The sequence below is a fragment of the Garra rufa genome, unplaced genomic scaffold, assembly GCF_049309525.1.
Source record: "Garra rufa unplaced genomic scaffold, GarRuf1.0 hap1_unplaced_002, whole genome shotgun sequence".
NCBI classification, from domain to species: Eukaryota; Metazoa; Chordata; class Actinopteri; order Cypriniformes; family Cyprinidae; genus Garra; species Garra rufa.
The window spans coordinates 7,335,564-7,357,927 of NW_027394277.1; the positions used below are offsets into that span (position 1 = coordinate 7,335,564).

Here is a 22,364-nt window from a genome sequence, read left to right on the forward strand (position 1 = left end):
TATTTCGTTTGTTTGATAAAAGAACAATGTATAGACCTGTTCCATAGGAAAGATAACCTAAAATGACTTTTATTGTGCCCTGGCACTTTGTCGAAAATAAAATGAACTTGACGTTCAAGGGGGCGGGGTGTGTCATTGGGGGGCGGGGCGGGGCGCCCCCCTAAGATAATTGTAGGGGAAACACTGAACTACTGTCTTACTAGTGCACTGACTACTGAACTAGGAGCTGATTGAAAAGCACCCAGAGATTGTGTTTGCATTGATTTTTCTTTCTATTAATTATTCTCATCTGAAACAGGAAAAAGTGTTCAAACACACAGAAAAACTCCTGGAGAATCAACAGAGATCCATGTGACACACTATTATAAAGATGGTGTTTATTAAAGAGGAGAGTGAAGACATGAAGATTGAAGAAACATTCATAGTCAAACATGAAGATACTGAGAGACAAACAAAGATGGCGTTTATTAAAAAGGCGAGTGAAGACATGAGGATTGAAGAAACATTCATCAAACATGAAGATACTGAGGAACAAACAAAGATGGTGTTTATCAAAGAGGAGAGTGAAGACATGAAGATTGAAGAAGTATTCATAGAGAAACATGAAGATACTGAGGAACAAACAGGTTGGTTTTTATTCTCAAACCTGAAGTCACTACAAAAATGAATGATATTTATGAATGTCACACGAGTGTAGAAATGTTTTGAGATCAAGTGTTGAGATCAAATACTAATGCTGCCTTCAAGTGCAACTGAGAAGATCTTGCTTTCACATTGGCCATTTGTTATTATGACATCGTGCATTTAAGTTGTAACAATAATATGGAATTAACCTAAACCAAAATTATATTTTTTTCTGTTACATTAAACCTAGTATCTGCTTCTAATATTAAAACCATTGATTTATAGCACTTTTGGCTACTTACGCAAAAGTACTAACAAAGCAAACCTTGAAATGTTAGTAATCACATTTGGCTACTGCATGCTGTCTACATTTGTTAATTTAAAGTATTTGGTAAGCAAATAAACAAGTAAACACTTAGGCTACGTCTAAATTAATCTGGATACAATTGAAAACAGCCTTCTAGTGTTAAAATATTCTCTATCCACACTAGCATTTTCTAAAAGTTTCTCATCCACACTGAAATGTCAGAAAGCGTTAAATTCACTTATTCAAATGGAACAGATTACACTTTTTCATGCATATCTTCTAGTAAGATCATTTCATTTACCTTCTTTTTTTTAGAACAAGACAACGTTAGCCTGGAAAAATCCAGACCCTAATCTATTAAGATTAAGGGTCTGGGATCGAGCAATGAAAACTGCCTAATTCGAGGGGCGGCACCAAGCGTGCATTTGAAACTCTAACTGCACGCAATTGGATAATGCCACGACCAATCACAACAATACACGCTTAGCTACCAGCAGAGCTAAATGATGTTTCATTAACAAAGTTCGGGAGAAGGTGTCAGATGCTTAGCGTAAACATCACAAGTCAATCAGCGCCATAGGTTTAAATACAGCTGACTCACCTCAATTCACTCGATGGTTTATCAGTAACCCTCCAGCACCCCATCTCATCACTCCGAGTTCTCGCTACTCCTATTGGAGGGTAACGTACTCTGGGTTCGGGCCACTCCCGAGCTCGGAGCCCTTCACCGGACAGCACGCCAAACATGCACTACTATTCTCCGGCTAATTATATGTAAACGTGAACTCGTGAACTGATAGATTGAACTCTTGCCGTATCCAGTCGGCAAAACAGCAAAAACGTCCTTCTTGCAAAGGAACGATTCGAGTTTTCGGTTTTCTGTTCCTCTTTTATATGGGAAGCCAAGTCTAACTCGTTCATTGTAGCGGCCAAAGCCGTTTCAAACAACTTGTGGTTCATCTGTAGCGACAGCGATCTTTCAAAGTTTACTACATGATTCGGACGTTGCAGTGCTGTCATCATCAGCTTAGCTCGCCTCTGGCCCGCCTACATCAGATCAGTGTTGTTTTCGTCAACGTTGACGATGACGAAATCATTTCGTTGACACCACTTTTTTCATGACGAAAACGAGACGATGACGACATAAAAATGGCTCGTTGATGACTAAAACATGACGAGACGTGTGTGAGTTTTCGTTGACGAGACGAGAATAGACGAAAATGTTAGTGGGTGGTCCGTCAGACATTTAAAATGCATGACATTTCTGCTTATTGTGCATTAGTGATGTCCGGTTCGCGAACGAATCGTTCAATTTAACCGGATCTTCTTAGTGACCCGGTTGAACCAGTACACCAAATCGAACTGAATCGTTTGAAACGGTTCGTGTCTCTAGTAAGCACTAATCCACAAATTACTTAAAGGTTTTTACTTTTTAACGTGCCTGACACTCCCTCTGATTCAAAATAAATCAATTTCCCGAGTTATTCAGTTACTCAAACAGTGTTTGAACGGCTGTGAAAAGAGAGCTGATGATGCGCATGAGCAGAGCAGCTGCCAGAGCGGTTGTCGTTCTCGAGTCATGAACCGGTTGCAGCGGTTGTCGGATCATCAGTACACTGAACGAGAATCGCTCTCTTTCGGATCACCAGTACACTGAACGAGAACCGGTTTCTTTCGGACGCGTCCGAGTTGAGAATCGATGAGCTGATACTGTGCGCATGCGTGTCATTTTTCAACCAGATGAAATGAAGCACGTTAGTCAAGTTGGTCTATTTTGTTAAACGTTTTGTTAAAAGTTTACTTAAGGATTCTGTTAGTGTTACGGGTGCGTGCAGGAGTTGACGAGACGGACGACAAGGATTACAATATACAATATATTTAATATAAATCTTCGATTGGAACAAGGCAGGAACAAGTCAGGAACATCACACACATCTTTTCACACAAAAGGACCGACAGGGAACTGAACTCACAGACAGACTTTTAAGGACAGACTAATCATAAGACACAGGTGACATAGATGACTGATAAATCAAACACAGGTGACGGTGATTACACAAACGAGGACTAAACCAAATGATAACAAAATGACAGGGGGAAGACAAATGGGAAAAACCAAATACATGACATGACTAAGACATAAACTGACAGAACTGTAACATAACGCCCCCCTCCGGAAAGGCGCGTCCTCGCGCCGTAGAAAAAACGAAAAAACGAGAGGGGCGGAAAACCAGAAAAATAGAGTCAATAAGGGAGGGGGCTCCGGCGGAGGACGCAACCCCCGGAGGAGGACCAGAACACAAGTCCAACGGGCAAAAAAGACAGTCCATGGGGGCGACGACGGAGGGAGGAGCCAGGGAAGACACAGGAGGGACCTGAAGCAGGAGAACAGGACCCAGATCGCAGCCAGGATGACGGCCCACGGAGGAGCCGACGGAGGGAGGAGCCATGGTGGAGGACGGACCGCCGACTCCGTGGGGCCGACCGACAGAGGCAGAGCAGCTGGCAGAGGAACCCGAGGCGGAGATGGAGAGCCGAAGATCCAGGGCGACACCGCGGATCCGGAGGGCCAAGGCGGAACGGGCTCTGGCGGCCGAGGCGGAGTCCCGGAGATCCGCGGCGGAGCCGGAGCGACAGAGGATGGAGGCTGTGCCCGCAGGAAGGAGGAGTCCCAAGGAGCCGGTGGGACGGCGTGACGAGGCGCAGCCGGAGGAGCAGAGTCCTGAGGATCCGATGGGGTGACGACTGACCAGGGCGGAGCCGGAAAGACGATGGAGCCCGGTGGAGCTGGTGGACCGACGGGCGACGGTGGAGAGGAGGGCGCTGAGAGCCGTGGTGGAGCCGCAGGGTCGGAGGACCGAGGTGGAGGTCTGGATTCGGAGGCTGGAGGCGGAGCTGAGGGAACCTCCAGCCTTGCCACCGAAGTGAGCAGGCATCCCTGCGGCGAGCCCACTGCAGAGATGGTGGGCTGAGGGTGAGCAAGGGGACTGACTGCTGACTTGGGGAACTTAGGACAGCTGGGCGGAACCAGCGGGAACTCAGGGCGGCTGGGCGGAACCAGCGGGGACTCAGGGCGGCTGGGCGGAACCAGCGGGGACTCAGGGCGGCTGGGCGGAACCAGCGGGAACCAGGCAGATTCGGACAGATGAGGGTGGGTGGGAGGGAAGTCAATGCGCGTCAGTGGCTCAGAGAAAAAGTCTATTAAATCCGGCGTGTCAATATCCACAGTCTCAGAAACAAAGTCAATTAAGTCCCCAGAGATATCCAGCTCACCCCCAGCGGAGTTGCAGTGGGCAGGGCTCTCCATTTCCCTCCCTAGCTCCACGTCGCAATCCACCGTCAGAGATGTAGAATCCGACTCACGCACCTGATCAGCCGGAGAGGACTCTGGCTCTGTCGCTCGCGGCTCTAGTCCTGCATCCGCGGTGCGCTCGGGTTCCAGCTCTGCATGTCGGGGCGATGGTTGGCTGCTCTCTGGGTTGTGAGCGGGGCTGACGTCCTCCTCGATGAAATCGACAGTCCAGGAAGATCCATTGGACGCCAGCACCCACTCGACGAATCCGGCAAAGCTCTCTCGAGGACCCTCCCCGGACAGCTGCGTCTTGATGTTGTCATTAAGTCCGTGGTGGAAGAACGTGCACAAGCAGCTGTCCGGGTAGTGAGTTGATGGAACGAGGAACAGAAAGTCTCTGGTGTGGTCCTCGAGAGAGCGTCTCCCCTGCTTCAGGAGAATGATGGCAACGTTGGGGTCATCCATGAGGGAAAAAATATAAAACAAACACTGATACAAAAACGAAAAATAAACGCAGGGAAAGACGCCAGGTAAACTTTTGTAGGTCGGTCCTTATGTTACGGGTGCGTGCAGGAGTTGACGAGACGGACGACAAGGATTACAATATACAATATATTTAATATAAATCTTCGATTGGAACAAGGCAGGAACAAGTCAGGAACATCACACACATCTTTTCACACAAAAGGACCGACAGGGAACTGAACTCACAGACAGACTTTTAAGGACAGACTAATCATAAGACACAGGTGACATAGATGACTGATAAATCAAACACAGGTGACGGTGATTACACAAACGAGGACTAAACCAAATGATAACAAAATGACAGGGGGAAGACAAATGGGAAAAACCAAATACATGACATGACTAAGACATAAACTGACAGAACTGTAACAGTTAGGTTATTGGCTAAAAGGGTTTTTATGATCTAGGTCAGGGAAGTGTCGTGGTACCATAATAAATGAGTTTGATTAAAAGAAAACATGTGATTTATGAATTAGCTGCACTGTAATAAAAGATAATGATGACATGCAAAAATTGTGTTTGTATTAAATAAACAATGTTTTAATGATACAATACACAACTATAATTTGAACCATGTTCAAACAAAAATTTTTATTTAACTTTTAAACGGTGGTATAATGCTAAAAATGAAGTAATCAAACTACTGCACAAGCAAACCAAGCGGCACGTTTCAGTCACTCTCTGTGTGAGTTCTCCAATCTCATTCTCGACTCAAGAAGCGGTTGCAGCGGTTGTCGGATCACCAGTACACTGAACGAGAACCGGTTTCTTTCGGACGCGTCCGATTCGAGAATCGATGAGCTGATACTGTGCGCATGCGTGACTCGTGCAGCTGCCAAACAAACAAACTCCTGCTATGACTGACTCCATCTCAAACCGAACTAGTTCTTTTTTTACCACTGTCTCTGTGCTAATGCTATGAGCGCGGTTAACTGAGGACTTTAATGAGGGGATCTGGTGAAACGTATGTTTATAACAAAGTCTTTATGGATTGTGCATGTGCAGTAAGCTGATAGTGTTTCTGATTAGAATTAATTTATCTTATAATTTATTAAATCAAGACTTGTAAAACTTACTCATATGATCACTGCATGTAACTGTATATGGGTGCGGGACGATAGTAATTACGTTAATGACGTCATTACGTCATAGCGTAAAAGAACTGGTGAACTGGTTTTTTGAACCGGTTCTTTGAAACGAACCGTCCGAAAGAACCGGTTCGCGGAAAAGAACCGAACTTCCCATCACTATTGTGCATGCCAATTAAAACCGGAAAATAGCTGCCGCTATGGCAAGCCGTTTTAGCATTAAATACTCTTTGCTATACTAGTATGGCAAGCCGCTTTAGCATTAGTGTGACACTACCCAACAGCAAAATGCTTACTGACCTACATTAATTTGTTAAAAGACTATTTTTCCCCTTTTTTTGACTAAAACTAGACTAAAACCTTTTTGACTTTTCGTCGACTAAAACTAGACTAAAACCTTTTTGACTTTTCGTCGACTAAAATTGGACTAAAACTATCACGTATAGAAGTGACTAAAATTTGACTAAAACTAATAACCATTTTAGTCCAAAAGACTAAGACTAAGACTAAATCTAAGATGGTTGTCAAAAACAACACTGCATCAGATACACCGATTTGATTGGTTCCCACAATTGCTTACGTATTGCAGTAACCTGCACCATTGCTCGATGCCAGAGTGTCTTGCAGAGACAATTCAAATTGTGCTCTCGCAAGACCTCTGGATTTCCAGGGTAAGACAACGTAGGACATACAGAAAAACAGTACAAAATAGGAGAAAAGAGCTGTAATATAAAGTATGTGTATATACATATATAGATAAGTATAAATAAAATATACAGCAAGTCTGACAATAAAACAAACACAAAATAAGCCAAAACAAAAGCATTAACATTGAAGTTAAATTCTGATGTAATTATGTGAGGTGTAAGATTGTAATGCATAAGATGTACACCTTGATATCTTGTAAATGTATAAAGTTAAAAAAGGGAATAAGTAGGAAGATTAGGAAAAAGGGAAAGAAGAAGGAACAAAATATATAAACTAAATAACCAGATAAAGAAAGGAAATGAAGAAAATAATTCAAATAATATCAATATAATCAAGTAAATAAATAGATGAACACTGTTCAGGAGGCATCAGAGTGGAGCAGTAGGTCATTCTTACACCAAGGTACTGTATTTTAAGATGTGAACGGTATAAACCAGTGGTTCTCAAACTGGGGCATGAAAAACAAAAGCTGAGCTTTGACATTAATTTAATTCTAGCCCAACTTAAGGTTAAGGTGATGAGTTGGCTTAAGTGGTGTTTCCCATACATGGATAAATTTGTGACGACTTGCCACAATATCAAAACTGGCCGCCACAAATAGATTTTCCAAAAGGCTTTGGCTTTGTGAAACAGGCGTTAGTGTGGACCAGGCCTAAAAGATAGAATGGTAAATTACTTTTTGTGGAAAACTTAACACTTATTGGTTTGAACTACTGTTATATGTATCTACATGTTGTGATGTTAACTGCTTTGTGCCATTAAACTGGGGTTAACTTTTATCCCTTTGTTTTTCCAACTTAGACCTAACAGCGCTGAAAGAGGAGAGAGAAGTACTGAATGAAACTGAAGAGAAAGATCAGTTTGAGAATCTTCATAATTTCGTATCTGGAGAAAAATCTGTTTGTTCCTTAGAGTCTGAAAAGATTTCTAAACAAAAAACAGCTCAAAAGACAGGAACTATGAGTATTTTCACTTGCTGTCAGTGTGGAAAGAGTTTCAAACAACAAGGACACCTTAAAAGGCACATGAGAATTCACACTGAAGAGAAGCCTTACTCATGCCAACAGTGTGGAAAAAGTTTCACTGATAAAGGAAACCTTAACAAACACATGAGATTTCACACCGGAGAGAAGCCTTACACATGCAAACAGTGTGGAAAGAGTTTCACTGTAAAAGGAAACCTTAACATTCACATGAGAGTTCACACTGGAGAGAAGCCTTACACATGCAAACAGTGTGGAAACAGTTTCAGTCAAAAAGGAAGCCTTGACAACCACATGAAAATTCACAATAAAGAGAAGCCTAACAGATCCCCTTAGCATGGACAGTGTTTCAAACAAATTGTCTAGAACAGAGAGTTCCGGTCCTTGATTCTGATTGGCCACAATCAAAGCTGTTGTAAATTACTCTACGAAAATACACCTCTTTGTTTCTCGGGAACCACATTGTTGCAACTACAATTACAGTTAATGTCAAAAGTTTACATCCCACTTTCAGAATCTGCAAAATGTTCCCTTGTCAAAACAATCCTAAAGAATTCCAATAAGAATCCTATACAGGGCTCTTACAATGATAGAAATTCTAATACACATTTTAGAGCACTGTGTTTTGTCCATGGTACACTTTACCGTGTCAACTAGCTATATTGTGTTTGGCTGAGCTTACTGCATAAACATGTAAGGAATGAAATGGACTATGGACAATGTGTTTGCTCTGTCTCCAATGTAAGAACTACACATTTGTATATCATGAATTGAAGGTAGGGCTCAGAGAAAGTGCACTGTTTTTTTGATTGAAGCAAAATGAAAGACACTGTTAGAATTTTAACATCAGTGTGCATGGATTTAATTTGCACACGTCAGTTACTTTCTCACTTCTACCACCAACATTGGCGGCTTTGTGGAAGGCTCAAGGTGGAAGGTAATAATCATATCTTGGATCCATTCCTCAAGGATTGTATTAGGAATGGTCTTAGAGGATTGTCTTACAGGACAAGGCCTAAATCTGCTGTATGATCATTTCTACAGGAGTTTAATGGGATCCAATTTCATCTTGAAATTTTCATCTTGAATTGACTATACACACACACACACCATTGTATTGCACTAATTTAACTTGCTCTGACACTTTGTAATTATTATTTGTCTAATACACTTGGTTTGTAAATGGTGGCTGTGTGTGAGTTTACTACGTTCATACATTCTTTCATAAAAAAAAAAGAAATCTCCCATTTCAAATGAATTTGGCGCTCTGTGGGGTATTGTTACAACTTAAACTCACCTAGTGAGTTTAGTGCAAAAATTTCATGTCTTTCTTTCAAAAGTTCACTCTTACGGGTAATAAACTGAGCAAAAGGGTAGGCGTATCTGGCGTGCTGTCCGGGAGAGGGTCCGTGCTCGGAATTTGGCCCAAACTCTATAAATGCTCCCCAAAAAGGCTAATAATTGCAAGACAGCAGCCAGGTGACCCCCAAAAATTGCCTAGCTTGAGCTGAAGGGATGCTGGAAGTTGGTTGTAATAGCAGGCCTGCACAGGAGGAGCAATATTAGTCTGTTTCATTCTTATTCCGAGGTCCCCGTAGCCGCCAGACCCAGCCTGTATCCAGATCAGATGGTCATTGCAGTCCCCCAGATCCAGTCCGTACCCAGCTTAGATCATGGATCACCACCTGGAGATGACTTTAATAGCCGAGGTTGTCAAACAGATTAGCTCCAGAGACGGATCATCAATGAAGACCTCGCCAAACTAGACGGCCATCGGTGCTACACCACGGGATCCAGATGAGTTCTCTACAATCAGACATTGGTACAAACTGCTGGTTTCGTCTGGCCAGAGGAGAACTGGTCCCCCGACTGAGCCTGGTTTCTCCCAAGTTTTTTTTCTCCATTTCTGTCACCTGTGGAGTTTTGGTTCCTTGCCGCTGTTGCCTCTGGCTTTCATAGTTGGGGAAATTTTTTCAGCGATATCGTATATTATTTGAACTGAACAGGACGATGATATCACTGAATTCATTGATGAACTGCCTTTTACTGAAAATTGATTATGTACTAATAAATTTACTAATAAATTTAATAATGCGTTAATTACACACATTGATGCTGTTTAAATACTGTGCAGTTGCTTTGACACAATCTGTATTGTTAAAAGGGTTATATAAATAAAGGTGACTTGACTTGACTTGACATGACTTGAATCCACCAACTTGACATGACTTCAATCCACCATCCTTTCATCCACTGCCAGCTGTCTGTCTGGATGGAAGCAAGTTTTGCATGCTGTGATGATGCTGTCGTACAGGGGCTTGATTTTGAAAAGTCTGTCGTAGGCTTGAATCCCCTTTTTTCGCGTGTTTTCTCGATCACCCTCAGGATCACAAAGATGCAGGTTCCAGGAAATGGCCTGAAATCTGGACCTGGACATAACCAATCTTGGGAAGGGTAAGCGGTAGATTTCTTTTCCCGACCAGTAATCACCAATATTTTTGGCACCAAGGAGCCCGATGTAAACCACAAGTGCAATGTATGAATAAAATTCTTGTGCTTTTAAAGGCAACCACAGGAAACGTTTTCCAGCCTCTGATATCATTCTTGCAAAGGCGTTTGTATTTTTTACAATTGTGTCTACCACAGAGCTGGTAAAATAAGCTGAAAGAGCTGCAAGGGGGAATAGATCCTGTCCATTACAAGCTGTGCTCCTGTGATTCGTTTAGGCAGGAAAAGTGGTAACACTGGAACCTCATCCTCAACACTGCAGTCTGAGGCCCTACGTCAAACTCCCTATGTTGGAATTGACATATAAATCTAGTGTTTGCAAAAGACCACCGAAAATAGAAGGTTTATCCTTATCCTTATATAGATTTAACCTTGATTTCCGTAAGAAAGGTGCCCCAAATTGGTGGAAAACCACATCTCAACCATACGCTGTCCAAAGCATTGAACCGCCTTCACGCGGCAAAACAGAACATGTTGTTGGCCCGCACTGCTGGGTCAAACTGCGCTTCCCAAAAACAGATTGGGTCAAAACTGACAGAAGAAAACTGTAAGCCTGCTCTAAGCCAGTCTCGCACAACGCAAGAGCCTCCGTTTCTCCTGTGTAATTTGGGGGCCGATAAAAACTGCGTCCGACCCAGTGAAGTAAACCATGACCAGCCCGGCTAGCTCAGTCGGTAGAGCATGAGACTCTCCATGTTGGGCGGCCCTGTTGACTCTCTTTCTTATACTCAGAAGCTGACTCGGGTGAGTTCTGTAATGATAGTATAGCAGCAAGCATTGAGGTAGCCAATTGTCCTCTAGAAGCAGCATCTAAGGAAATTAAAGAAGAACAAGCATGCAAAACAGATAACGAGAAACAGACAAGCCATACTAATGGTGAAGCATCAATAGTACAAGCCTTACATGACACAATGGTTCTCAGCAGACTTCCTGCACCTGAGCCCTTAGTTTTCTCAGGGGACCCACTCAAGTTCTTAGAGTGGAGAACAAGTTTCAAGGCATTAATAGAACGGCGATGCACAAATCCAGCCGATAAGTTGTTCTACCTACAAAAGTATGTCAGCGGTGAAGCACAATCTGTGTTGGAAGGAACCTTCTACAGAAAAGACAACGAAGCCTATGATCAAGCATGGGAAGCACTGAATTCTCGGTATGGCCATCCATTTGTAATTCAGCGTGCGTTCAGAGAAAAACTGAATAGCTGGCCCAAGATTGGTTCGAGAGAGTCTGTTAAATTGAGACAATTCAGTGATTTTATGACAGCATGCAGCAATGCTATGCCACACATCAAAGGGCTTCAGGTGTTAAACGACTGTGAAGAAAATCAGAAAATGCTACAAAAACTACCTGATTGGCTGACGTCTCGTTGGAATCGGCATGTAACAATGCAGCTGAAACGAGCGGAAGAGTACCCTACTTTCAAGGAGTTTGCTGATTTTGTGGCACAGGAAGCAGAAATAGCATGCAACCCTGTAACATCCTTTCACGCCCTGAAGCTCTCTGAAGAAAAGCCATCTAGAGAAGTCAAGCGCTCAAAGGCTAATGCGTTCATCACTAATGTGAAAGTGTCAGATAAATCAAGAATAGTGTCAAAATCATACAGTGTTGGAGTAAGCAACTCAGTTGATTCTAACAGATCCAATAGAGTTAACACTCTGCCTTCATGTTCAAACCCAGTCACGTGCAGGTGTTGTGGAGAGAGCCACTCCATCCACAAATGCCAAACGTTCACCAGTAAGTCTGTGGAGGACAAGAGAAAGTTCATATAAGACAATAACCTATGTTTTGGCTGTCTTAGGAAAGGACACAATTCAAAGGACTGAAGGAATAAAGCTACTTGTAGTATATGCAAGAAACATCATCCAACACCACTTCATGAAGACCGTCCTTCTTCTACAGCAGTAACAGTTTCGCACACAATGCAAGCTGAACAAAACACATCTTCTCTTTCCTGTTGCGTAGACAGTGTAGATGGTGGGAGTACATCAATGATAGTGCCTGTATGGATTTCTTCAACTTCCACTCCTGATAGAGAGACCTTAGTTTACGCTCTTTTGGATACGCAAAGCAGCAACACCTTTGTGGATCAAGAGTTGTGTGAGAGGATGGGGGTGATTTCAGAGCCAGTAAAGTTAAAGCTTACCACAATGATGGGAAAGGATTCAATTGTTCAAAGTGAAAGAGTTTGTGGGCTCAGAGTTAGGGGGTTTCACTCCCATGGCCTAATCAGTTTGCCACCTGCCTATACCAGAGACTTCATTCCACTTGAACTTTCCCACATTCCTACTCCGGAAACCGCTAGAAGGTGGAGTCATCTGAATGAAATTGCTCAGGAAATTCCAACGCTGCTGAATTGTAAGGTCGGACTCTTGATAGGTTATGATTGCTCAAGAGCTTTGGCACCACGCCAAGTCATCACAGGAGGTGATGAAGAACCATTTGCAGTCAAGACAGACTTGGGTTGGAGCATAGTTGGCTGTCCACCGCAGTTTGCCAAGTCGACTGAAGTTACAGGTCTGTGCCATCGTGTATCTGTTAAGGAACTCCCGATACTAACACCTACCTCAGTCATCAGAGCCCTTGAATCAGACTTTAGAGATACAAGTCCAAGGGAAAGGAGCATATCACAAGATGATATACAGTTCACGCAACTTCTAAATGAGAAAATTAATCAGAATTCAGAGGGACACCTTGAGATGCCCCTCCCCTTTAAGACACGCCCACAGTTACCTGAAAATAAGCAGCTGGCTCTGGTGCGACTGAAGCGTCTGAAAGGAAGATTTGAGAAAGACCAGAAATTCAAGGATGATTATGTAAAGTTCATGGAAGGTGTCTTCAAGGATGGTGATGCAGAGAGCGCTGAACACCAACCCAAAGTAGGAAACGTCTGGTATATTCCTCACCAGGGGGTATATCACCCTAGAAAGCCAGAGAAAATTAGAGTTGTGTTCGACTGCTCTGCTAAATATGGTGGCACGGCGTTGAATGATCACTTGCTAACGGGACCAGATCTCACTAATGGACAATCAGGCGTACTCTGCAGGTTCTGCAAATATCCAATCACCATTATCTGTGATGTGGAAAGGATGTTTCACAGGTTCCATGTAAGCCAGGAAGACAGAGATTACTTACGGTTCCTGTGGTGGGAAAATGGCGATACAAGATCAGAGCCAAAGGAGTATCGCATGAAAGTCCACCTTTTCGGAGCAGCATCATCTCCTGGCTGCGCGAATTACGGAATGAAGTATCTTGCATGTCAAAACGAAAGAGAGTATCCTGCAGCAGCCAGTTTCATCAAAACTAATTTCTACATTGATGATGGGCTCATTAGTGTGAAAAATGTGGACACTGCTATCAAACTTGTCCAAGAAGCCCGAAATGTGTGTGCAAAAGGGAAATTGCGCCTACACAAGTTCATCTCGAACAACAAAAGGGTTATGGAGTCTGTCCCTGTCAGTGAACGAGCCAGCGAAATTCAGGATGTGGAGCTTGGTTCAAATGAATTCCCAGTCCAGACTGTGTTGGGAGTAAAGTGGAGTGTAAATAGTGACACCTTTTCATTTAAAGTAACACTGGATGAGAAACCAGCAACACGGCGAGGAATCCTCTCAACCGTCGCATCTGTGTTTGATCTGTTAGGATTCTTGGCTCCCTTCCTTCTATTAGGAAAGAAAGTACTACAGGAAATGTGCCAAAGGGGCATTGAGTGAGATGACCCACTTCCCAGAGAGTTAATGCCGCAATGGAGTAGCTGGCTAAATGAATTGAAGAACCTGCACGATCTCCAGATAGCAAGATGTTTTGCTCCTGAACACCTAGGGACTGTTCAGAGGATCGAACTCCATCACTTTTCAGATGCGAGTAGCCATGGCTATGGTCAGTGCTCATATATTCGAGTGTTGAGTGAAGATAAAGTGCACTGCTCTTTTGTCATTGGCAAAGCAAGAGTTGCGCCCACCAAAATCGTGACTATACCCAGGCTTGAGTTAACAGCTGTGGTGATCTCTTCAGCAGTCAGTAGCATGTTAAAGGAGGAGCTGGAGCTCAAAATTGACCAAGAATATTTCTGGACCGATTCAAAAGTAGTCTTAGGCTACATTAACAATGAAGCCCGTAGATTTCACGTTTTTGTAGCGAATCGAGTCCAAAGAATTAGAGAGGCGACTAACCCTGAACAGTGGCACTACATAGACACCGAACAAAATCCTGCAGATCACGCTTCCAGGGGCCTCAAGGTGTCAGAGCTGATCACTTCAAATTGGCTCACTGGAACGAAGTTTCTCTGGGAAAGAGAAATTGTCACAGCAAAGACAACTCCTGAGCTTCTGGTTGGCGACCCTGAAATCAGGACAACACAAGTGCTACAAACAAATGTAGCAAATGATGATGATCATTTTCTAGAGAGATTCAGTAGATTGTCGAAATGGCACACTGCATTGAAAGTTGTCGCTCGTATCCAGCAACTAGCGAGAGACAAGAAAGTTAAACCCATAAATGTTGAAGACATGAGAAATGCAAGCATCACGCTCATAAAATTGGCACAAAGAGATGCTTTCAAAGATGAAATACAAATACTGAAGCATAGTAAATTGCCATATAAATCTAATAAAATATTAATTTGTCATTTGTAATAATAATTTCATTCATTTGGACATCATTTATGTGATAATTACTGATAAATAAAGGATTCAGTAAATACTTCAATGTATGGCAACAGTGTAATATGAACTGGGAAGCCTGTGATCATTTCTTTTCTCCTCATTTTTTCTTTTTTTCTCTCTCTTTTCTTTCTTTTTCTCTTTTTCCACCTCCTTCCCCTACTTCCTCCTCCTTCCTTTTCTTCCCCCCCCCCTTAACAGACTATTGTTCCCCAGCTTTGGTGCAATTGGTTAGCGCATTCGGCTGTTAACCGAAAGGTTGGTGGTTCGAGCCCACCCAGGGACGTGTGAAATGCCGGAGTTTTGCACGCGCGTCAGGTGTCCACTAACGCCTATGCCATTCTTAGGGTTGCGAGGCACAGCTTTCTCAGGGCGTTTATCTTGTGCACCTTCAATAAGCTGGCTTGTTTTAAAAGAATTCAGCGGCGGGCATTTGGTGAACATTTTCACCAGCTCGAGTAGTTTGCTGTGGCATGTGGATGCCTTCTTTACTGATGATCTGTCTCTGGGGCTCATCTAGTTGACATAGTATCCGCTGACATTCGGCTGAAGGTGCTGATCCACCATCTGCTCTTGGTACGGACTGGAACCGGGGGACTGTAGTGACCATCAGATCGGAATGCAGAATGGATCTGGTGGCTACGGTGACCTCAGAATAAGAAGAAACAGACTAATAATAATGTAGATGCAAAAGTTCCATGTTGCCACAAAGTCAATACCCAATACCCCACCGGGATGACTTGAAATACAGTCAGCATCGGCAATTTTTGCCAGTCTCTCTGGAGGCTTGTTGAGAAAGATAGTCTTGCTTCGTTTTGTTTCCTTTTATTGGCGTGGCTGGTTGTTGGTACTCGTCAAAGAGGTGTCCACCGATCATAGCGTGCCGGAGCCAGAAGACTTGTTGTTTTGTCAATATGTTCTCAAGACTTTGCGGCAGGTATCAATAAACTACAGCACAATCACAGCTCGCCGCTACCCATCGTAAACAGGTTGGGCCTGTCTGTTCCGGTGGGCTCTCAGTGGTGCTAAAGCATCAAATGAAGAGGATGGGATTCGAACCCACACAAACCAAGGCGTGCCGAGCACAACGGACTAGCCTTGCATCGCCTTAACCACTCGACCACCTTTCGTTTTGCGCGGTCCTTTTGTTTAACACTCCCGATTCAGACCACCAGCTCATTAGTAGAGCGCTCAGTGAACTGAACTGAGTGTGTCAGATAGGGAAGACACACAAAAATTGCAGAGTGGGGTCCCCAGGACCGAGGATCACTGCTAAATGTACCGAACGACGAGGATGGGATTCGAACCCACGCGTGCAGAGCACAATGGATTAGCAGTCCATCGCCTTAACCACTCGGCCACCTCGTCGTATTACGTGCCGTCTTTTATTTAGCACTCCCGATTCAGATCATCAGCTCATTAGTAGAGAACTTAAAGAACTGAACTGAGTGTGTTAGATAAGGAGGACACACAAAAAGTTCAGCATGGGGTCCCCAGGACCTAGATTAAGGTCCAGTGCTAAAGGAACCGAACGACAAGGATGGGATTAGCAGTCCATCGCCTTAACCACTCGGCCTCCCCGCCCCCTTGCTGACTGAGAGAGGCCATGCTGCGGACCTTTTCAGCTGCTGCTGCTGTGCTTTCAGCAGGCTGTTTTGAGCACAGAGGGAATAGTGAATGAGCCGTCTTTTACACACCTCTAATCTGTTCCGTAGAAACACGGTGCAGCAACCCGTGCCAGGAGACTGTTTGTGCGGCAGTTTAAAGCTTGCTACCACCTTGTCGGTTCACATCCACGTAGGTGCCTGCAAAGGTCACGACCGTCACCGGCATTCTTTCGCAGAGGCAATATTGTAGCCTATGAGGTTTAGCCGAGGCGCGATCATTGCTGGTTGAAAACTTTACCCAATACCCCGCCAGGATGACTTGAAATACAGTCAGCTTTGGCAATTTTTGCTAGCCTCTCTGGAGGCTTAGAGTATTGTTGAGAAAAAATAGCCTGGTTTTGTTTCTCGTCGAAAAGGTGTCTGCTGATGATTGAGCGCCAGAGCCAGAAGACTTGTTGTTTTGTAAATATGTCCTCAAGACGGGTATCATTAAACTGCAGCGCAATTACAGCTCACCGTTACCCATCGTAAACAGGTTGGGCCTGTCTGGTCCGGTGGGCTCTCAGTGGCGCTAAAGCTTCCAGTGCATGTCGAGCACAATGTATTAGCCTTCCACCGCCTTACCCGCTGGACCACCTCGTCATCTTGCGTGGTTTCTTTGTTTAACACTCCTGAACCATGTGCATGTGGATGCCTTCTTCGTCTTTTGTTTCAGCCGCCGAGGGCCTGTTTTCCACTGAGGCCCTGCGTCAAACTCCCTATGAGACACAATCGAACGTTAGTAGTAACCTCCGATTACGGCCGAATGTGGATTCTGCTCGGACGACGGGGCACTGGTACATCCTTTGTAGCTTTGGCTTGTTAGCCAAACGCTACAGCAGTTTGCCATTTCCCATGAAATCATCCTTGATTTCCTTAAGAAAGGTGCCCCAAATTGGTGGAAAATCACATCTCAACCATACGCTGTCCAAAGCATTGACCCGCCTTCACGCGGCAAAACAGAACGTGTTGTTGGCCCGCACTGCTGGGTCAAACTGCGCTTCCCAAAAACAGATTGGGTCAAAACCGACAGAAGAAAACTCTAAGCCTGCTCTAAGCCCTACCCACGGGGAGGGCTCGACAGTCTCGCACAACGCGAGAGCCTCCGTTTCGCCTGTGTAATTTGGGGGCCGATGAAAACTGGGTCCGACCCGGTGAAGAAGCCCACGACCAGCCCGGCTAGCTCAGTCGGTAGAGCATGAGACTCTTAATCTCAGGGTCGTGGGTTCGAGCCCCACGTTGGGTGGCTCTGTTGACTCTCTTTCTTCCCAAAAGGGTGGCGGGCTCCAGCGTGCCCATTCGCCGCGCAGGCTGATTCTTAGGGTTGCGAGGCACAGCTTTCTCAGGGCGTTTATCTTGTGCACCTTCAATAAGCTGGCTTGTTTTAAAAGAACTCAGCGGCGGGCATTTGGTGAACATTTTCACCAGCTCGAGTAGTTTGCTGTGGCATGTGGATGCCTTCTTTACTGATGATCTGTCTCTGGGGCTCATCTAGTTGACATAGTATCCGCTGACATTCGGCTGAAGGTGCTGATCCACCATCTGCTCTTGGTACGGACTGGAACCGGGGGACTGTAGTGACCATCAGATCGGAATGCAGAATGGATCTGGTGGCTTTGGTGACCTCAGAATAAGAAGAAACAGACTAATATTAATGTAGATGCAAAAGTTCCATGTTGCCACAAAGTCAATACCCAATACCCCACCGGGATGACTTGAAATACAGTCAGCATCGGCAATTTTTGCCATTCTCTCTGGAGGCTTGTTGAGAAAGATAGTCTTGCTTCGTTTTGTTTCCTTTTATTGGCGTGGCTGGTTGTTGGTCCTCGTCAAAGAGGTGTCCACCGATCATAGCGTGCCGGAGCCAGAAGACTTGTTGTTTTGTCAATATGTTCTCAAGACTTTGCGGCAGGTATCAATAAACTACAGCACAATCACAGCTCACCGCTACCCATCGTAAACAGGTTGGGCCTGTCTGTTCCGGTGGGCTCTCAGTGGTGCTAAAGCATCAAATGAAGAGGATGGGATTCGAACCCACACAAACCAAGGCGTGCCGAGCACAACGGACTAGCCTTGCATCGCCTTAACCACTCGACCACCTTTCGTTTTGCGCGGTCCTTTTGTTTAACACTCCCGATTCAGACCACCAGCTCATTAGTAGAGCGCTCAGTGAACTGAACTGAGTGTGTCAGATAGGGAAGACACACAAAAATTGCAGAGTGGGGTCCCCAGGAACGAGGATCACTGCTAAATGTACCGAACGACGAGGATGGGATTCGAACCCACGCGTGCAGAGCACAATGGATTAGCAGTCCATCGCCTTAACCACTCGGCCACCTCGTCGTACTACGTGCTGTCTTTTATTTAGCACTCCCGATTCAGATCATCAGCTCATTAGTAGAGAACTCAAAGAACTGAACTGAGTGTGTTAGATAAGGAGGACACACAAAAAGTTCAGCATGGGGTCCCCAGGACCTAGATTAAGGTCCAGTGCTAAAGGAACCGAACGACAAGGATGGGATTAGCAGTCCATCGCCTTAACCACTCGGCCTCCCCGCCCCCTTGCTGACTGAGAGAGGCCATGCTGCGGACCTTTTCAGCTGCTGCTGCTGTGCTTTCAGCAGGCTGTTTTGAGCACAGAGGGAATAGTGAATGAGCCGTCTTTTACACACCTCTAATCTGTTCCGTAGAAACACGGTGCAGCAACCCGTGCCAGGAGACTGTTTGTGCGGCAGTTTAAAGCTTGCTACCACCTTGTCGGTTCACATCCACGTAGGTGCCTGCAAAGGTCACGACCGTCGCCGGCATTCTTTCGCAGAGGCAATATTGTAGCCTATGAGGTTTATCCGAGGCGCGATCATTGCTGGTTGAAAACTTTACCCAATACCCCGCCAGGATGACTTGAAATACAGTCAGCTTTGGCAATTTTTGCTAGCCTCTCTGGAGGCTTAGAGTATTGTTGAGAAAAAATAGCCTGGTTTCGTTTCTCGTCGAAAAGGTGTCTGCTGATGATTGAGCGCCAGAGCCAGAAGGCTTGTTGTTTTGTAAATATGTCCTCAAGACGGGTATCATTAAACTGCAGCGCAATTACAGCTCACCGTTACCCATCGTAAACAGGTTGGGCCTGTCTGGTCCGGTGGGCTCTCAGTGGCGCTAAAGCTTCCAGTGCATGTCGAGCACAATGTATTAGCCTTCCACCGCCTTACCCGCTGGACCACCTCGTCATCTTGCGTGGTTTCTTTGTTTAACACTCCTGAACCATGTGCATGTGGATGCCTTCTTCGTCTTTTGTTTCAGCCGCCGAGGGCCTGTTTTCCACTGAGGCCCTGCGTCAAACTCCCTATGAGACACAATCGAACGTTAGTAGTAACCTCTGATTACGGCCGAATGTGGATTCTGCTCGGACGACGGGGCACCGGTACATCCTTTGTAGCTTTGGCTTGTTAGCCAAACGCTACAGCAGTTTGCCTTTTCCCATGAAATCATCCTTGATTTCCTTAAGAAAGGTGCCCCAAATTGGTGGAAAATCACATCTCAACCATACGCTGTCCAAAGCATTGACCCGCCTTCACGCGGCAAAACAGAACGTGTTGTTGGCCCGCACTGCTGGGTCAAACTGCGCTTCCCAAAAACAGATTGGGTCAAAACCGACAGAAGAAAACTCTAAGCCTGCTCTAAGCCCTACCCACGGGGAGGGCTCGACAGTCTCGCACAACGCGAGAGCCTCCGTTTCGCCTGTGTAATTTGGGGGCCGATGAAAACTGGGTCCGACCCGGTGAAGAAGCCCACGACCAGCCCGGCTAGCTCAGTAGGTAGAGCATGATACTCTTAATCTCAGGGTCGTGGGTTCGAGCCCCACGTTGGGCGGCTCTGTTGACTCTCTTTCTTCCCAAAAGGGTGGCGGGCTCCAGCGTGCCCATTCGCCGCGCAGGCTGAGTGGATTTTGCGAGCTCCGGAAACATCTTTCAAAACAGATGTCGCTGTTAGTGCGAGCAATTTTAATCCCTATCACTAACCCTAACCCTTGCTTTTACACCGGTGATCCGGCGGCAGCAAGCAACAGCAAGCAACAGCGGCTGTCTCTGTGGCGCAATCGGTTAGCGCGTTCGGCTGTTAACCGAAAGGTTGGTGGTTCGAGCCCACCCAGGGACGTGTGAAATGCCGGAGTTTTGCACGCGCGTCAGGTGTCCACTAACGCCTATGCCATTCTTAGGGTTGCGAGGCACAGCTTTCTCAGGGCGTTTATCTTGTGCACCTTCAATAAGCTGGCTTGTTTTAAAAGAACTCAGCGGCGGGCATTTGGTGAACATTTTCACCAGCTCGAGTAGTTTGCTGTGGCATGTGGATGCCTTCTTTACTGATGATCTGTCTCTGGGGCTCATCTAGTTGACATAGTATCCGCTGACATTCGGCTGAAGGTGCTGATCCACCATCTGCTCTTGGTACGGACTGGAACCGGGGGACTGTAGTGACCATCAGATCGGAATGCAGAATGGATCTGGTGGCTACGGTGACCTCAGAATAAGAAGAAACAGACTAATATTAATGTAGATGCAAAAGTTCCATGTTGCCACAAAGTCAATACCCAATACCCCACCGGGATGACTTGAAATACAGTCAGCATCGGCAATTTTTGCCAGTCTCTCTGGAGGCTTGTTGAGAAAGATAGTCTTGCTTCGTTTTGTTTCCTTTTATTGGCGTGGCTGGTTGTTGGTCCTCGTCAAAGAGGTGTCCACCGATCATAGCGTGCCGGAGCCAGAAGACTTGTTGTTTTGTCAATATGTTCTCAAGACTTTGCGGCAGGTATCAATAAACTACAGCACAATCACAGCTCGCCGCTACCCATCGTAAACAGGTTGGGCCTGTCTGTTCCGGTGGGCTCTCAGTGGTGCTAAAGCATCAAATGAAGAGGATGGGATTCGAACCCACACAAACCAAGGCGTGCCGAGCACAACGGACTAGCCTTGCATCGCCTTAACCACTCGACCACCTTTCGTTTTGCGCGGTCCTTTTGTTTAACACTCCCGATTCAGACCACCAGCTCATTAGTAGAGCTCTCAGTGAACTGAACTGAGTGTGTCAGATAGGGAAGACACACAAAAATTGCAGAGTGGGGTCCCCAGGACCGCTGCTAAATGTACCGAACGACGAGGATGGGATTCGAACCTACGCGTGCAGAGCACAATGGATTAGCAGTCCATCGCCTTAACCACTCGGCCACCTCGTCGTATTACGTGCAGTCTTTTATTTAGCACTCCCGATTCAGATCATCAGCTCATTAGTAGAGAACTCAAAGAACTGAACTGAGTGTGTTAGATAAGGAGGACACACAAAAAGTTCAGCATGGGGTCCCCAGGACCTAGATTAAGGTCCAGTGCTAAAGGAACCGAACGACAAGGATGGGATTAGCAGTCCATCGCCTTAACCACTCGGCCTCCCCGCCCCCTTGCTGACTGAGAGAGGCCATGCTGCGGACCTTTTCAGCTGCTGCTGCTGTGCTTTCAGCAGGCTGTTTTGAGCACAGAGGGAATAGTGAATGAGCCGTCTTTTACACACCTCTAATCTGTTCCGTAGAAACACGATGCAGCAACCCGTGCCAGGAGAATGTTTGTGCGGCAGTTTAAAGCTTGCTACCACCTTGTCGGTTCACATCCACGTAGGTGCCTGCAAAGGTCACGACCGTCGCCGGCATTCTTTCGTAGAGGCAATATTGTAGCCTATGAGGTTTATCCGAGGCGCGATCATTGCTGGTTGAAAACTTTACCCAATACCCCGCCAGGATGACTTGAAATACAGTCAGCTTTGGCAATTTTTGCTAGCCTCTCTGGAGGCTTAGAGTATTGTTGAGAAAAAATAGCCTGGCTTTGTTTCTCGTCGAAAAGGTGTCTGCTTATGATTGAGCGCCAGAGCCAGAAGGCTTGTTGTTTTGTGAATATGTCCTCAAGACGGGTATCATTAAACTGCAGCGCAATTACAGCTCACCGTTACCCATCGTAAACAGGTTGGGCCTGTCTGGTCCGGT

At 45.5% G+C, this 22,364-nt stretch overlaps 1 protein-coding gene and 6 non-coding genes across 7 annotated transcripts; 5 read left to right on the forward strand and 2 right to left on the reverse strand.

Annotated features, from left to right (window-relative positions):
• The first annotated feature begins 293 nt into the window (after nt 1–293).
• Nucleotides 294–9,589, forward strand: LOC141305421 (uncharacterized). The gene is made up of 2 exons (XM_073832523.1): nt 294–626; nt 7,349–9,589. Exons 1-2 carry the CDS (start codon nt 371–373, stop codon nt 7,864–7,866), a joined length of 774 nt encoding a protein of 257 aa, XP_073688624.1. The 5' UTR covers nt 294–370; the 3' UTR covers nt 7,867–9,589.
• A 6,393-nt stretch (nt 9,590–15,982) lies between these two features.
• Nucleotides 15,983–16,064, reverse strand: trnas-gcu (transfer RNA serine (anticodon GCU)). Its single transcript has one exon. It is a non-coding gene; the product is annotated as a tRNA-Ser (tRNA).
• A 463-nt stretch (nt 16,065–16,527) lies between these two features.
• Nucleotides 16,528–16,668, forward strand: LOC141307875 (U4 spliceosomal RNA). Its single transcript, XR_012346800.1, has one exon. It is a non-coding gene; the product is annotated as a U4 spliceosomal RNA (small nuclear RNA).
• Nucleotides 16,669–18,603: 1,935 nt separating this feature from the next.
• On the reverse strand, nt 18,604–18,685 carry trnas-gcu (transfer RNA serine (anticodon GCU)). The gene has a single exon. It is a non-coding gene; the product is annotated as a tRNA-Ser (tRNA).
• A 463-nt stretch (nt 18,686–19,148) lies between these two features.
• LOC141307805 (U4 spliceosomal RNA) lies at nt 19,149–19,289 on the forward strand. The gene has a single exon (XR_012346731.1). It is a non-coding gene; the product is annotated as a U4 spliceosomal RNA (small nuclear RNA).
• Nucleotides 19,290–20,420: 1,131 nt separating this feature from the next.
• Nucleotides 20,421–20,494, forward strand: trnan-guu (transfer RNA asparagine (anticodon GUU)). The gene has a single exon. It is a non-coding gene; the product is annotated as a tRNA-Asn (tRNA).
• Nucleotides 20,495–22,032: 1,538 nt separating this feature from the next.
• Nucleotides 22,033–22,173, forward strand: LOC141307888 (U4 spliceosomal RNA). Its single transcript, XR_012346813.1, has one exon. It is a non-coding gene; the product is annotated as a U4 spliceosomal RNA (small nuclear RNA).
• The last annotated feature ends 191 nt before the right edge of the window (nt 22,174–22,364 follow it).